General features: G+C 34.9%; 2 protein-coding genes across 2 annotated transcripts; both read left to right on the plus strand.

The window, feature by feature from the left end:
* Nucleotides 1-2,700: 2,700 nt before the first annotated feature.
* LOC147291237 (glucan endo-1,3-beta-D-glucosidase-like) lies at nt 2,701-3,905 on the plus strand. The gene is made up of 4 exons (XM_086235901.1): nt 2,701-2,770; nt 3,382-3,410; nt 3,508-3,765; nt 3,894-3,905. Exons 1-4 carry the CDS (start codon nt 2,701-2,703, stop codon nt 3,903-3,905), a joined length of 369 nt encoding a protein of 122 aa, XP_086092027.1.
* A 4,879-nt stretch (nt 3,906-8,784) lies between these two features.
* Nucleotides 8,785-15,680, plus strand: LOC147291238 (P-loop containing nucleoside triphosphate hydrolases superfamily protein). Its single transcript, XM_086237673.1, has 7 exons — nt 8,785-9,004; nt 9,536-10,174; nt 10,523-10,611; nt 11,542-11,641; nt 13,766-14,017; nt 14,540-14,706; nt 15,216-15,680. The coding sequence occupies exons 1-7, from the start codon at nt 8,846-8,848 to the stop codon at nt 15,517-15,519; spliced, it is 1,710 nt and encodes a 569-aa protein (XP_086093799.1). The 5' UTR covers nt 8,785-8,845; the 3' UTR covers nt 15,520-15,680.
* The last annotated feature ends 345 nt before the right edge of the window (nt 15,681-16,025 follow it).

The following is a 16,025-nucleotide window of genomic DNA, read 5'->3' on the forward strand; positions in this document are numbered from 1 at the left end:
GTGAAACAATGCCCCATATCGGAAAACTAGAGCTTAACATATGTGCTTATAAGTCTTGGGCCTCGATCTCCATCCATTGCCAATTGGTTTTAGGTTGGATGCTCTAATTTTATCAACTTTATCATGGAGCAGCTATTTTTTCTTAAATTATTTTTAATATTGTTGTGAGCAAGGAGTGAAATTTCGAAAATTTCGCCGAAAATTTCATTTCTTTGGAGTTCCGAAATTTTATAACATATCCATTAATTTTCGTCAGTGTGTTTCTGTAAAATTTCGTCGAAATTTGACGAAATTTCGCTGTGACTAACTTAGATCTCAGAAGTCCCAGCTCCATTTCCATTTCATCTCTCAAATCTCTCTGTCTTCTCCCCCTATGCGCACCCAGCTGCCTTCGGCGTGACGGCGTGACCCCCTGCCTCCTCCCCCTGCGCGCACAGCGCACCCAGCAGGTATCTTCAACCTTGTACCCAAATACCCAAATCTGTCAAATACTTACGGCCTTGTGTTGTGGAGTTGTGGGTTTACACTTCTTCCAAATTTACACAGCAAACAATAAATGATTTTTCTTTGGATAGAGTCATAGAGATGAGTGGGCTGTAGCCTGTAGGAAGTAGTAGACTAGTAGGCAATAAATGATTCGATACTTTCCATTCCACTATCTAAGTATCTAATGTTTATTTATAATATATTAAAAAATATCTAATATTTATTAGATTTTCTTTTTTCTGGTTGATTACTTGATTGATTTGATTCAAGTGTTTAATTGTTTAATTGTTTGGGTTTGGGTTTAATTGTTTAAAGTCTTAAACCGTACCCAAATATATTTGGGTTTAATTGTTTAAATTTGGAAATAGTTTTTTTTTTTTTTGGGTCTGAAATTTTTTTAATACTTATTTGGAATTTGGAAATAGTTATTGACTGTGATTGTAATTTGTGTATATTTGGAAATAGATAGGTATCCAAATACTTACTGTGATTGTGTATATTTGGGGAAGGTTTAAATGTTTAATATGATTTTGTGTTTAAATTTGGATTGCCTCACCCTTTTACTTAGGTGAGTCTGACAGTAACTCTTCAAATGAGTATGGTTATGGGCAAATCCCACCACAAATACTACCTCTTGATCCATATGGTTGACATGTTGGGAATTATATGCAAAATTATGCTAGAAATGTATATTGGAGTAATTATTCTTCTCAGTTTACCTACTCTGGACATAATGATATTGAAGACAGCGGAAATTTTGAACCTGTTAAAAATTCTATGTGCTATTGAATACTTATTTAATTCATAATTTAATATTGTAATATAAATAAATTAGAGGTGTTATTTATATAATTATTAATTAATGATCCATTTTTTTAATAGTATTTGTATCCAGCGCACATTATATTCACCTTATATCACATGAAACCTACTATATAATTTGGTTTCTTTAATATTTTTTATCAATGTAGTAGATAATATGTTAAATAAGCATATGGTCAAATTTCATTCAAAATTTCCTCGAAACCTAAATTTTACTCCTTGGTTGTGAGTAATGAGTGTATAGATTAAACTCACAGGTGCATATATATACAATTGTCCTTACTATTTTACTTATGAAGATGTACTTTTCTTTTTTTAATAGCTACTTATGAACCTTGTTGATAGAGATGGTCCGCAAGTTAATTTGTTCTAATTAATTTTCTGACCAACCAAACAAAAAAAGAACAGAAAAGGAAAACTATAGTGAAAGTGCTCGTGCGCTCCTATAGGACAAGCATCTAAGTTCAACCCTTTGGCTTCTCAAGCCCCATCATTTCAATTTGGTCAATCAGTTGCATGCACAAAAGGTTTCTTTCATGTGCTCTAATCGTTCCCAAAAATTAGTCCCTCGGAGGGCTTGAAAGTCACATTGTAGAAGTTCATTGACGTTGGTATAATGAAGCCAAACATATATGCGCACCCTAATGCTTTAATAAAATATTCCACCAAAAATACTAGAAACATGCCACATTACATCATATCAGCACAAGAACGTATATTCTTATAAACCTGCTTTTTTTCCCTGTTGAAAATGTACAAATCTGCCCTTTGACGTCTAAGAAAACTCATAGACTCTTAGTGAAAAAAAAATGGGTGCAAGAAAGATGCCATTTAATAGTCAAAGTACCTACTCTGTTTTTGACTGCAGACTGCTGCTGCATAAGGTTCTTCTTTTTTTTTTTTTTTTTTCAGCTTAGGTAAGTCCATTAAAACAAAACTTTTTTACATGTGAAAATCAGAGTGCAACAGCCCATAGCCCATCCAAAAAGCCAATCCCAACCCACAGACCAAGCCTTTTTCCTCAGCAGCCTTAGCCCTTAGGCCCAAACCCACACCACCCCATATTCTATTGAATCAACAGATATTCCCACTAAGCACTAAGCGTTAATGCAACCATGCGTTAAGCATGACATCTAGCTCTCATGGATAAAATATTTCTGCCAGCAATTTGCATGCTTCCAACTCTACAACTGGTTCCATGTGACTAGCCACTACCATATGGTTAAAAGTACATGACCACCACACAACACAAATTACATGGTTCAACTTTACTTGACCATTAATTAATATCAATTATTAATTAGCACTATAATAAATTTTTGAACCCCTCCACTAAATTTCATATATATCACTCATTTTTGTCATTTCACAAAACATTGCAAAATCAAAGCCATGGCTCAATCTTCAAGTACTTCATTCCTTTTCATTGTCTTACTTGTGCTCTTGTCAATCCACATAGCAGGTAACTTCATCAGTCTCAGCTGGCCAGTTCATGTTGCACATTTGTACTTCTTAGATGGATTATATAATGAGCGTTTTCATGCATGATTTTTTTTTTCTATTGGGTATTATCTGTAGCTGTTTCTTTTACCACCAAGATTTAAAAGAAATGAAACTAAAAAACTATTGGAATGATCCCCATGCATGTAGTTAGGATATTTGTCTTCAAATTTCTACCATATTCTCATCAACAACTAAGCTGAGTCCTCTTTTACCAACTAGAATCTGACAGATACTTTTGGTTGATTCCATATTACAAAGGGGTAGGTTTTGCTATAGTACCTAAAATTTTCTCAATAAAAGCAACTTTATCTTTCACCCAACAAACTAATAAAAAAGTGAAAAATAAAGATTAGAGGTTTTAAATCCATAACCACAAAATACTCTCATATTATATTAGACAACTACTAACTAAAAAAATAAGCACATCATATCATGCTTAATTATCAATGTCATGACTCGTACACGTATCATGTGTGTGTACAATTATATAAATTTTGACCAGGACTCGGTGGGACTATGCAATTAATTGGCACCTCTAATTTGTGATACTCTTGTTTCAAACCTGCGTAGGAGGACCCTTGAAGCATGTTAATGGGCATGTAAGTTAATATTCAAGACTAACCATCCAAGTCATTCACATGACATCTTGATTGAAACAATGGATCATAAATTAATTAACTCTCAAATATTTCTCAGGATGTGTTTCAGGAGAAAAGTACTTGGTGTGTGGCCAAGCCTTCAGCAAGTGATGCAGAGCTGGCTGCAAACATACAGTTCATCTGCGGCCAACTGAAGGACTGTGAGCTGATACAGGAAGGTGGTTCATGCTATTACCCCATCACTCCCATCAACCATGCCTCAGTGGTCATGAATCTTTACTACAAAACTATGGGCCTCAACATCTCGAATTGTGACTTCAGAGGCTCTGCTCTCTCATTACTGAGACTAACCCAAGTAATAGATCATGACTTTTTAAAATTAATACAATGTTGATTTTGATTTATATATATATATATATATGAAAATACTTTTTTTTTTTTTTAATTGCTGTTGTTTAACTGTAAATCTAAATCATTAATTAGATTGACTTGTAGTTAAATGTGTAATCCAAATTTATAGTTTGACATCTTATGTTGCCAAATTATCTAGAAGAGAACGTAGCCTTTTATGTAAGCCTTTTTTTTATACTTCTTTTCTTTGTTTGTGGATTATAGTCTTATCATAAAATTTATTGCGCTGCCTTGCAGGTTATGGTAGCTGCATGTACGCATAGCAGGGGCAGTGCACATGTCATTTACAATCAAATTATGTTTTCTGGATACTATAAATGCCTGCAACTGCACAAATTAATGAGCCTCTGCCTCGGCCATTAGATCTACCATATTGGTAGAGTTCAGCATCTGTTTAGGATTAGCATATATTGGCTCCATTGCAGTTTGGAACTAATTAAATATGACTGGTTTGTAGCAGTTTCATTAGATAAGAGCAAATTATGCAATTCTTCCAAGGATACATATATAGCTAGTACTCTCACTTAATGTGTACATTAACAAATTTTGATCACCAAAAACTACTGGAACTAAAGCTAGCTTATATCCTTGCTTCTATATCAGTTTCTCCATGTAATTGCTAAATATCATGAATAATAATTCAATAGGTTTTGCTGGCTACCAGTACCACTATTTGATTCCTTGAGCTATTAAAAAGGAGTTTTCATTAAATTTGCTTTGAAATAAAAATGCAATAGTACCATCAAATTAATACAAGTCACATTGACTCCACAGCTAGCTAGGAGCAACAATTTACAAAACCTATATATAAACAGAATTGAATTTGTAGTGAATTTGCATTAAATAACATATGCAATACTATACAAGTCAGATTAATTCCACTGATATATAAGCTATAAATTTAAAAAATGCGTAAGAAACAATGACTTGAACTAATGAAATAATAATTTGAAAACAACAACATGCATGAACAAGCTGAAAAGATAACCCAATTCTACATGCAGAGCAAATTAGGCACCAAAGTAAGTGTTATACGTTGCACTCGATCATTGAGCAAGGGAGTTGATGAAGCTCTGAAAGTGTCGACAATGATGATGATATATGATCAACGTACTCTACCCAGTTGTGGAATTGTGGTCAACCAATAGTTTCTTAAATTCATCGGACTCAAAGTATGCAGAAGAAGGAAATGCAATACCATCATCATCCACAGAAATATCATTGATCAATTGATCAACATTGACTATGTCGTCCTCCAATAATCTCTTAAACTCATCAGGCTCAAAGTACGCAGTAGCAGATGAGATATCATAATCAACCACAGAAATATATATTATTGATCAATTGGTCATGGAGTTGATGATCATCATGCACAAGACCCTGTTCCCCAAGATTCTCATCAACATCGACCAAGTTGTCACCCTTGAATTCATTAGACTGAAAGTACAAATAAGCAGAGTAGATGTCATAAATATCATCCACAGAAATATTATTGATCGATTGGTCATGAAGTTGATGATCACCATGTACAAGACCATGTTCCCCAAGATTCTCATGAACATCGACCAAGTAGTCGTCCTCCGATAATCTCCTAAACTCATCGGACTGAAAATAAGCAAAGGAGATGTCATAATCATCCACAGAAGTATACTGATCGATTGGTAATTTGGTAACATGGAATTGATGGTCATCATTCACAAGAATTTGCTCACAATTACCACTGCCTTGTTCCTCATGATTCTCATTAACGTTGCTGGGATTGGCAGATTTTCTTAATTTCTTCTTTTCTGTCGATTCTTGACCATCATTCCATGTAAGCTTTCTCTTGTTAATTTGGTTTCTTAATCTTCTTCTCATACCTATCATTCTTTCTTAGACGACAAAGCACAAAATCCTTAACATCAGGCTTACTAACGTAGGAATAATCAACTCATCCAACTCATCCATCTCATCCATCTCAGTAGGTATAATCATAGTTTCACCCAATATCTCAGTTTTATATTATTGCAAAGTTGTTGAGACATTATTTATAGTTATTTTAAAATCATAAGCCCACAAATAATTAATACTTTAAATACTTTTTTTCATTCATTTTAAAGATGTGCTAATCATCATCCAATTCTTACCTAAATGTATCCCTACATATAAATGTGACCATAAGAAAAAATCTTTTGTGTGAAACAAAAATCATATTTGTATGAGAATTTCTACTAGGCATCAATCAATTATCTTAATTTTAATTGTGAACTGAAACTACTACTTATTTTGATTATTATTATTATTATCATCGTATTATTTCATAAATTTTTGCATTTGTTGTTCACAATTTTAATATATTTTAAGCAAAATAAATTTATGATGTAACCACTGTTTTATCTAAAAAAAATGCATTATACAATGAACTAAATAAAATTATCATAGTGGTATAATAATAAAATAAAAACAGAAAAATGATAAAATAAATAAAAGTAAAATATTTAAACTAAAAAAAAAAGTAAAATGAAAGACAATTGTCAAAAGAGAAAGAATTGGTTTTAACTCCACTCTATTATTGCGTAAACAATTGTAGCAGTTTTTCTTATGAAATTTTGTATATTATATTTCCACCCCTGTCCCATTCCCCTTCGACTTTGTTTTTACAAGCACCCACCATTAAATTCGAAAAAAAAAAATATAAAAACACTTTTTCCAATTAACTTCTATTATTCTTATGATATTTTTTGATATACCAACTCAAACACCTACTTACTAAACACTATTCTCACTGTTCTTAAGTATCATTCCACTCACCCATCTTTTTTCAAATAGCAAAGAATCTTATACCCATCCTGTAACTCATTTCTAAATTCAAAATTAAATCCCTAAAATTAATATTCAATTTCTAAATCAAAATAAACATTAAAATATAATGAATTCTTGATCTAAAACTATATAATAAATAAATAAATAAATAATAAGGGTTTAGGGTAGAGAAAAATCATACATTTTAATAGATATATGTATGAGCATCAACCAAATAGTATCATCGATTTTAAGTTTTGGTAACATAGTAGAATTAGGGTTTATGAAAAAAAAAAAAAAATTATGAAAAAAAAGATGGGTGGGTAGGATGATAGTTAAGGGGGGGGGGGGGGGGGAAAAGAAGAGTTTTTAGTAGGTGGGTGTTTAATGAGTTGGTATACGTATATCATCAAATAGCTAGTATTATAGGAATAATGGGAAGTGGGAAAAAAATTTTTATACTTTATTTTTTTCAAATTTAATGGTGGGTGTAAAAATAAGGTTAGTGGGAAAATAGGATAGAGGTGGGAATATAAGCACTCTTGCCTAGTTTTTATAACGTAAAAAAGATTATTACTAATTACCACTGTTTGACAGTGACAATTTGTCCATTTTTTTTTAAACTATATATTTATGTAATAAAATGTATTTACTTATGTAATATAATAGATTTAGAGCAAATTTTACTTTGCCACCTTGTGATTTGCTCAGATTGTCAAGTTGCTCACTCAGGTTTCAATTTTGGTAATTTAAAACCCAAGATTTAAAATCAAAGACAATGTAGTCCCTCAGTAAGTTTGACTCTTATGTTAAATGCTTATGTGGCACATGTGAGACCCACAATTAATGTCTGCAACTATCATAAGGGCAATTTCGAAAACGTTCATCTTGCAAGAGCACATAAAAGGCAAAAGATCATGTGGTTGATCTTATTGGCTTCCTGGGCTGTGATGGTAGTGCTGCTTTCTTGTATAATTGATGGCCGAAGATACTGAATCCTGTATTAAAAAGTCAACAATTAAATTTATTTGAAACAATTAACTATCAACATTAACCATATGGGTTCCACATGTTCTACATAAGCAATATTTAACGTCTAACTGTTAGTCAGATTAACTGAGGGGCCAAATTGTCTTTGATTTCAAACCTTGGGTTTCAAATTGCCAAATTTGAAACTTGAAAGAGCAACTTGATAATCTGAGCAAACCTCAGAGGTGCAAAATGAAATTTGCTCTAGATTTAATTTAAAATTTTTATTGAAAAAATGTATTGTTTTTCTTAATGGGTGAAACAGGTCGTGTCGTGTTCACCCGTTATTTTTTGTGTAATATTTGTAATGGCATTTTTTTCACCTTTTGACTTAACGATCCGAACCCGCAAAAATTCGACTGGTTTCCAAATCTAGCGTCAGAGCTTATTTTCTTAATTAAAACATTAATAAAAAAAAGGCTTTGTTACTCAAAAAGCACCTGGACTATAAGGGGTGTGCTCTCATACCACCCAAACTTTTTTTCTTATCGATTTACCACCTGAAGTATTAACATGTGCCAATGTGACACCACAATCAATTTTTCTGTTAAAATCATTAACTTTTTCTCAAACTTCCTAGTTTGCCCTTAAGTATAATTAAGAAGAGAGAGGGAAGGAGAGGAAGGGAGGCCGACATCGTCCTGGATGGGTCGGCGTCGAGGGTGAGGGTGGGTTGGTTGGGTTTTTTTTTTTTTAAAGTGTATATGAATTTTTGTTTTGTTTTTTAGATAGTTTATAATATAAATTGACAATATTACCCTTCAAGTTAATAGAAAAATTAACAAAAAATAAATAACATGTGTCACATTGGCACATGTTAAATTTGGGTGGTATAAGACTACACTCCCTATAATCCATTTGGTATTTGAGTACAAAAGCCATATAAAAACCTAAGGTGAACTTTGTAATGCAACCCAAGCAACTTGCAAGCAATAGTTGCGCCTCATGGTTCATGCACTCGAACCTCACCATTGGGCTTGCTCTTAGGTCACCCCAATTGTAGTCCCAGGCCGAGAACCCTTGCTCCTATACCATCAGTCCAGCAGACGCCTAATTTTCCATTGTAATTTCAAAATAACCAAAGCACCCTTACCCCAAACTGAACAGTAGTCTCGCTCGAAGCACAAACTATAAACCGCCGACCTCAGTAGAAGTGAAGAGCAACCTCTCTCTCTCTCTCTCTCTCTCTCTCTCTCTCTCTCTGAGCCGTTACAATGGCGAAAGGTGACGATTCAGTAAGGAGAAAACAGAACAAGGTCCAGAGAAAGAAAATCCAAAGGAAGGACCGTTCTACCGCTACAGTTTCTGCTCGCGTTGCCGCCATTATCGCCGCCAAGAAGCGCCGCCACTCTGGTAAACGCCGAAAATGCCAGGTACTTCATTCACATCCTACGTAGTTTGCCTGTTTTTTTTTCGTTCTTGGGTTCACAAGGTCTCTTATATTTGATTGTATGTTATTCCAAAAAAAAAAAAAATGAAAAATTGGTGTTCTTGGTTGGAAACTGTTGCATGTGGAAGATTGGGTCTTTGCATTTTATCTTTTCATGTTTTTTAGATTACATTGAAGTATATGGGAAATTAAATTGTGGGTTCTTATTCTATGTTTTTGGGTATGTGTTTTTGAATATCTTAAACCCATATTTTGTTCTTTTTGTTATCTTCATCGGAGTGTTTGTTACATGTGTGGAGCAAAATAATTGATAATTTGTGAATTTATTGATCTTTGTCATTCCAACCGAGTGGCTTCCTAAGTTGTTCTTGTGTTGCTACTTTACATGTGATATCTGAGGATAGGCGATTTCTTTTCATTTCCCTAAATTTTAGGAATTTTCTGGGAAGCATTTATGTTTCAATGCCTGGTTGCTGAGTATCTAAGCACAGTTTTATCTCTCATGACATTACAGGGTATGTGCTTTAGTCTTCCTACCCTTGATGATCCCTTCAACGACAGGAGTGGTACAAAAGATTTTGAAAGAAAAGTAACCAAGAAAGCCATGCTTCCACATAAGGATGAGAAGGTGTTCTCGAAGGAAAAAAGTAAAGAAACTTTTAGAAATAGTGAAAAGGTAGCAAGTTTGAATTTGAAGGTAACAAGTATGAAGAATGGGCAGAAGACATCACTGACATCTATTAATAGCGTGGCACAGAGAAGCCGAATTGACCTTGGAAGAACAGACACTCAACTGAATGGGAATGGTGGTGTCTATGGGAATCAGAGACAGGTCTCCGAAAACTCGGATTGTCCATCTAAGTATCTTATTCAGTGCTTAAATGCAATCGAAGATTCATTGCGTCGTGATGGTACCTACAATAATGAGGAGGGCAAGCCTTTATTTGTTAGTTCTTGGGGAGTTGAGTTTTGGAAATGTTATTCAGCCGGAAAGGATATATTAGAGACAAGTGGAACTTCTTCTACAATAGAGCAAATTGCATGGATGGTTTCCAGTGCTGCTGATTCAATTTCTAGAAAGGATGAAGAAGGTCTATCAGTCACCAGCCCATTTCTTTTGTTCCTTGTACCATCCCAGGAGAAAGCCTCTAAGGTTTGTCTAATATAGCATCTTAGAAATGATCTGTCTTGACTGTTACTTCTGTTGAACCTCTTTAAATAATGCCTCTTAAACAATCGTTGGTTGAAATTTCAAAGCTTAGTTTGAAAGTCCCAACACCTTAAGGTCCAGTAGAGGCTCCATACAAATGACACATTGAAAAGGGGGCATGAAAAAATCAATTTAAACATGATATAATACACATCGCTATGATTCCTTTCACATGGAATCACAACTTTTGGAGTTCTAATCCATCAATACAAGGAAAACAACTCACATGCATTTATCCTCATTAAGTGATTAATGTGGTTGTTTGATGTTGTTTTTTAATATTATGAGCAGGTACGTTCGGTGTGCAAACCTTTGAAGGTTCTTGGAATACATACAGTGAGTATACACCCTGGTGCTTCCCTAGATCACCAGATTCAAGGGTAAATGTCGACTATGATCTTTTAAAATAGGCGCCTAAGGATAATTCCATTTTGGTGATATTTGTTGCATATTCGACCCACATTTTATAGGATGTGGCCTTATTACTATCCTAAATGAATAATTAGCTTAGTCAGAATATTGCAATTCTTTTCATGGGCATTATTGCACCTATATGATATGGAAAAGTTTGAGACAATACATTCAATAATAGTGTGGCTGGACTTACTTGGTTACTTCCTGAGATAACCATTCATCAGTCTGGTCCAATAAAAAAACTGTAACCATTTTGCTCCAAACCCCATTATGAACCGATCCGATTGAAGTTTGAAATGAATACTTGCAAAACTGTTACCAGTCAGTACCCAGTTCTTCAGGGCCCTTGAAGGCAACTCAAATAATAATGAAACTGGTTCTTATGTGAGCTATAGACCATTTGGATACGTCTGGGTTTTATGTGGAACTTTTATAACCGTTATATTTATATTTATTTTGGAAAAATTAAATCTTGAGTATTAAGAGAATTGTTCATTTGTATATCCTACATACTACTTTAATATTAATTGTTAACTTTCATGTCTCCTAAATGTTTTTTACTCTCTCTCTCTCTCTCTCTCTCTCTCTCTCTCTCTCTCTCTCTCTCTCTCTCTGTTCTCTGTGTGTGCGCACGTTTGTGTTCTCGTCTTTTGCATGTGGGTGTGCCTGTTTGCCCATGTGTATGTGTTGTGTGGCCACATATGCCTGTGCACCATGATGCTTCTCCATGTGTTTGCATGCACACGAGCATTTTTGTTTTTCTGTATGTATATAGAACCATATGCTTTATAAATTGTTGATTCTGTTCCTTTATTGTGCATGCTAGATCTATTTAACTTCTCATATACCATTTCTCCTTGATTTGTTTTCTGATTGAAATTTGGTTTTGTTAATAGGCTGAAGAGTTCGGAGCCTGAGTTTATGATTGCAACACCTGAGAGACTTTTGGAGCTTCTTTCCTTGAAGGCCATTGATCTATCAGGGGTTTCCTTGCTGGTACATCTCCATTATTTTTTTTTAGGCTCAATTACAATTTACCCCTATAAACTATAAGGGTGATTTCAGGATGGTCCATTAATTAAAAAAAATTTCAAACGCATCCATCAATTAAGAGAAAACATGAAAAATGACGGAAACCATCAATAGAACCGTTAGTTGCCCATGTGGCTTTGTTGACTCACGTTTTTTAATGATGTGGCTGCCACATGTTTACCATATGAACAAAAAAATAATAAAAACATTATTAAAAATATTTTATAATATTAAAACCTAAAACTAAAATAGAAAAAATCAAAAACTACAAACTTTCCCCACCTCCCAATCCCATCCTTTTCCCGTGCATCTGCCAGAAAAAAAAATCTCCTTCTTCCCCCATACAGCCACACCTTTCTCCTCCTCCTTCTTCTTCCCCCACACAGCCACCTTTTCTCTCCCTCTATCTCTTTCCCTCCTTTCTCTTCCTCTCTCTCTCTCTTTCTCTCCCTTTCCCTCTGTCCTTCCTCATCTCTCTGTCTTCGCACCATTGCCGAGTCGCCGACCTCCAGATTGGAGGTTGTTCATATCTGTTGAGATGAGAACAATGAAAGAGGGGAAGAGAGAGAGAGAGACGGCCTTGCCGACCTCCAGTTCCTAATGAGGTTGTTCATATCTGTTGCGAAGCTTGGCAGCGCCACCATAGCCGAATCCGTCGCGGTCGATGTGGAGGTCGACCATGCCAACGCCTCCCCTCCTCTCTCTCTCTCTCTCTCTCTCTCTATCTCTTCCTTTCTTTCATTGTTCTCTGGGTTTTTATTTGAGTTTAGGTTTGAACAATTTGGACATATTTTGAACAATTTCATTGTTCTATCTCTCTCTATTTTTGTGTTCTTGTTCAATTTTAATATGGAACCAAAAACCCAATGGAAGGAAAACCCACTTGTGATAAAACGATATACATTCAACAATAGAAATTAGAAAACCCTAAAATGTTGTTGTTAGTGGATAGAGTTGGCGTTTTGGTTCTGACTTGTGCTCGGTAGTTTTGGCGGTGTCGGTGGTGGTTTTGGATGTGGGTGGTCACGGATCAGGTTATAGAACCTTGGTGGAGTTGTTCTCGGTGGGTTGGGTGGTGGCAATTCATACAAAAGAGAACTTTTGTTGCAAATGGTTCTGAGGGTTTGGGGCCGTTCTTTGTGGTACTGTTGAGGGGGAGGGGGAAGGGGAGTGGCTCGAGTGGGTGTGGGTGTGATATGCAGAGAGTGTGAGAGGGTGGGTGGGTGGTGGGTATGTGTGTGAGTGGCTGAAGAAAAAGAAGGAGGAGGGAGGAAGAAATCGGTGGCCCTGGGGTTGCTATAGGTGGAAGAAGAAGAAAAGAATATTTAATTGTTTTCTTTTTTTTTGGCGTGGGAGGGATGGGAGGTGAGGGAACTTTTTTTCTTTTGTTTTTTAAATTTTTTTTAGTTTTTAATATTATAAAATGTTTTTGTAATTTTTTTTATTATTTTTATCTCCACGTGGCACTCCACGTCATTAAAAAAATCCATGTGGCACTCCATGCTGGCACTTAACGGAAAAGTTGACGGAAATACTAACGTTGCATGATTTCCGAGAGTTGGTAGATGCGTTTGAAAGATTTTTTTGTTTGTGGACCATCTTGAAATCACCCCTATAGTTCGTAGGAGTAAATTGTAATTGAGCCTTTTTTTTACTTATTATGCAATATTGAGTTCACATTTATTTGTGTTATATTCCCATTTCTTACGTTTCCTGTTACATCTCTGATTACTTTTATTGAATTTTAAAAATCAGAGATAATGATTTACTATTGGTATAATTGCATTATCCCGTTGCTGTTACATAAAGTTTCACAGATTTGATTCCAAGAGCTTTTTGTGATTTTTATTTAATGTTTTAGTGCATGGACATTAAGTGTATAAATTTTTCTAAGCTCACATGAGACCTATAGCTGTATGCTTTTATCAGTTCGATGTAAAACGTAGGCTAGTATTTGTTAGACTAATGAAAGCTGTCGGTTCAATATATTTCATCAATCATCAGTCTACCCAAGTGTTACCAAGCATGCTATTTTCATTTTTCTTTTTCCAAGAAAAGATGTGATGTGTTGTTCTCTCACTTGAACAGGTTGTTGACGGACTGGAATCTTTTTATAAGCATGGTTATGTTGATAAAGTAAATTCCATACGGAAATCTATATCTGGAAAAACCCGTACAGTTGTTTTCAACGATTGCTTTAGACATGCCTGTGTACCAGTGGTGCATAATCTTCTGATGGGATCAGTCCATAGATTATCTCTAAATGTTTCTGTCACCAGTAAAAGTGCATGCATCATTCAGTCTGTAAACATGTGTCTGTTGAAAGAAAAACTATCGAAGGTATGTATATACTTTTCTCAAACACCTACTTTACACATGTGATGTTAAATTTATAGTAGGCTTAACTGTAATTCCAGAAAGCAAAATCCTTTCGTAATTTGTTTAATTTTTCTGTTAAAACAAAAAGGTATCATTGGTAAGAGAGACTCTTGAGATAACGTGAGCTGTAAGCCTCAATGCCTATTCTTATCGTCATCAAAAGAAGTAAGACTGTAAGATATTGGCTTAAGTAGCATGGAAAAAATCTTATATAAAGTAAATTGTCAATATGGTTTACAGATATATGTTGTTAATACGGGATTGGATGGTGATGATAGTTAGATTTTAAAACTTACCTTAGTCGGGATTGATTTTATGGTTTGTGATGCTGTGATATCTTTAGGCCTCTCTTACTGTGCAATCTATTCTCTCTCTCTCTCTCTTTCTCACACACACACACACACACACACAGACAGAGTATTCTTGGGAACATATACTACAAGTAGCATTTTCAACAATACTGACTGTCAGATACTTTTGCAGGCAATCCTAATTCTGGATCAGGCTTGTGGCAATCAACCCCGCCCTCAGGCTTCCAAGGTTCTATATATAGTAGGGAAGGATAGCAAATATCATAAACTTGTTACTGCACTAAAATTCAAGGGTTATACCATCTCAAGTGACTCAGTTTTTTCAGAAGTTGGGAAAAGGTAGACATTCATACTCTTTATTTTAGTTATAAATGCCTCTCATGTCATGACTTCTATTTCATTTTGTCATGGAGCATTGGTTTGGACTTGCTTATTTTCTAACTTTAGGGTTTCAACTAAAGGCAACTTGTTCAATCTAATTGAGTTTCTAGCCATTAATTTTTGGGCCAAGTTAGTTTACATTGGACTGTAAGGTGGAGTGTAGGTACAATGTCGCTTTACATGTTCTTATGATATCATTTAAAGAATTCAAAGTTGATTGGAACTGAAGTACCAAAAGAAAAAAAAATGATTGGAACTGCAGGATATTCCCTTCTCGGAAAAGTAGTTTACTGGTTAAAATAAACTAAAAGAATTGAAAATTTATCAAGCATTAAATCAATGATTATTCTTAAAAAAGAAAAAGAAAAAAAGAAGAGTATTGCTTTCTTGTAGCAGAAATTTACTCTTTAAATGTTCATACACTTTTTGTGCATACAACTCATTGTTTGTCTTTGTCTTCTTTTCAGTGTGGAATCCAAGGGCAGGGCAAGGCCTACAGTCTCCATGATTGACATAGACGAAGTTGGTACAACTGATTTAGGTGAATATGAATGTGTCATTATACCCGATTTTATTCTCTCAATTGACAGTTACATTCATATCCTCACAAGGATGGCCCGGTACACTGTGAATGGCGTATTGCATAGCTTTTTCACCAAAGAAGATGCAAAGCTTGCTGTACCATTGATTAAGATTCTTGAACAATGTGGGCAGACAGTGCCTGAAGCCTTAAGAAAAATGTCTCCTTCATCAGCCATGTTGGAACAATGAAGTTTGAGTTTGCTTTTATCAATTTTGACTTGCCAATTTTTTCCAAATGTGGTTATTTTATGATTTTTTATCTTCTTGGTAGCCTTGTCAATTGTTGTAAACACTTGTATGTGTTTTTGGATGTTTGAAAAGAATTCAGGTGAAAAATGGATGAGTATGAATCTGTCGGAGTTTCACAGATGGTATAGAATTGTGGCGTGGGAGAATGGTTAGACATTTAACACATGGATTAGATATTGTTAGAAATTTGATTCCTATCAATTTCTTTTTTTTTTGGCCAAGAATCCTATCAATTTCAAGTGTGGTATGAGAGAAGTGTTTCTCAGTGCTGTCATGGGTTGCCAAAACAGAAAGATTGAGAGGCCTCCCACATTCTAATTCTATGGGTTATGGGGATACCGTTGAACCGTTCTATCAAATCAATTTCCACCAATTCGTTTGACAAGTAGTTTTCCTTTTATTAGGTGTAGACTAACACTCTAGATTTGAGGCTTTCAATTCTGAAA

The sequence above is a fragment of the Dryas octopetala genome, chromosome 3 (genome assembly GCF_963921425.1).
Source record: "Dryas octopetala chromosome 3, drDryOcto1.1, whole genome shotgun sequence".
Classification (NCBI taxonomy): Eukaryota; Viridiplantae; Streptophyta; class Magnoliopsida; order Rosales; family Rosaceae; genus Dryas; species Dryas octopetala.

Bases quoted from the DNA above. Each gene is read 5' to 3' on its own strand.
- LOC147291238 (XM_086237673.1), top strand. From the start codon at position 8,846: ATGGCGAAAGGTGACGATTCAGTAAGGAGAAAACAGAACAAGGTCCAG. The intron at 9,005-9,535 runs GTACTTCATTCA...ATGACATTACAG, and splicing joins GTAAACGCCGAAAATGCCAG to GGTATGTGCTTTAGTCTTCC. The intron at 14,707-15,215 runs GTAGACATTCAT...TCTTCTTTTCAG, and splicing joins TTTTCAGAAGTTGGGAAAAG to TGTGGAATCCAAGGGCAGGG.
- LOC147291237 (XM_086235901.1), top strand. From the start codon at position 2,701: ATGGCTCAATCTTCAAGTACTTCATTCCTTTTCATTGTCTTACTTGTG. The intron at 2,771-3,381 runs GTAACTTCATCA...AAACCTGCGTAG, and splicing joins CTTGTCAATCCACATAGCAG to GAGGACCCTTGAAGCATGTT. The intron at 3,411-3,507 runs GTAAGTTAATAT...AATATTTCTCAG, and splicing joins TGAAGCATGTTAATGGGCAT to GATGTGTTTCAGGAGAAAAG.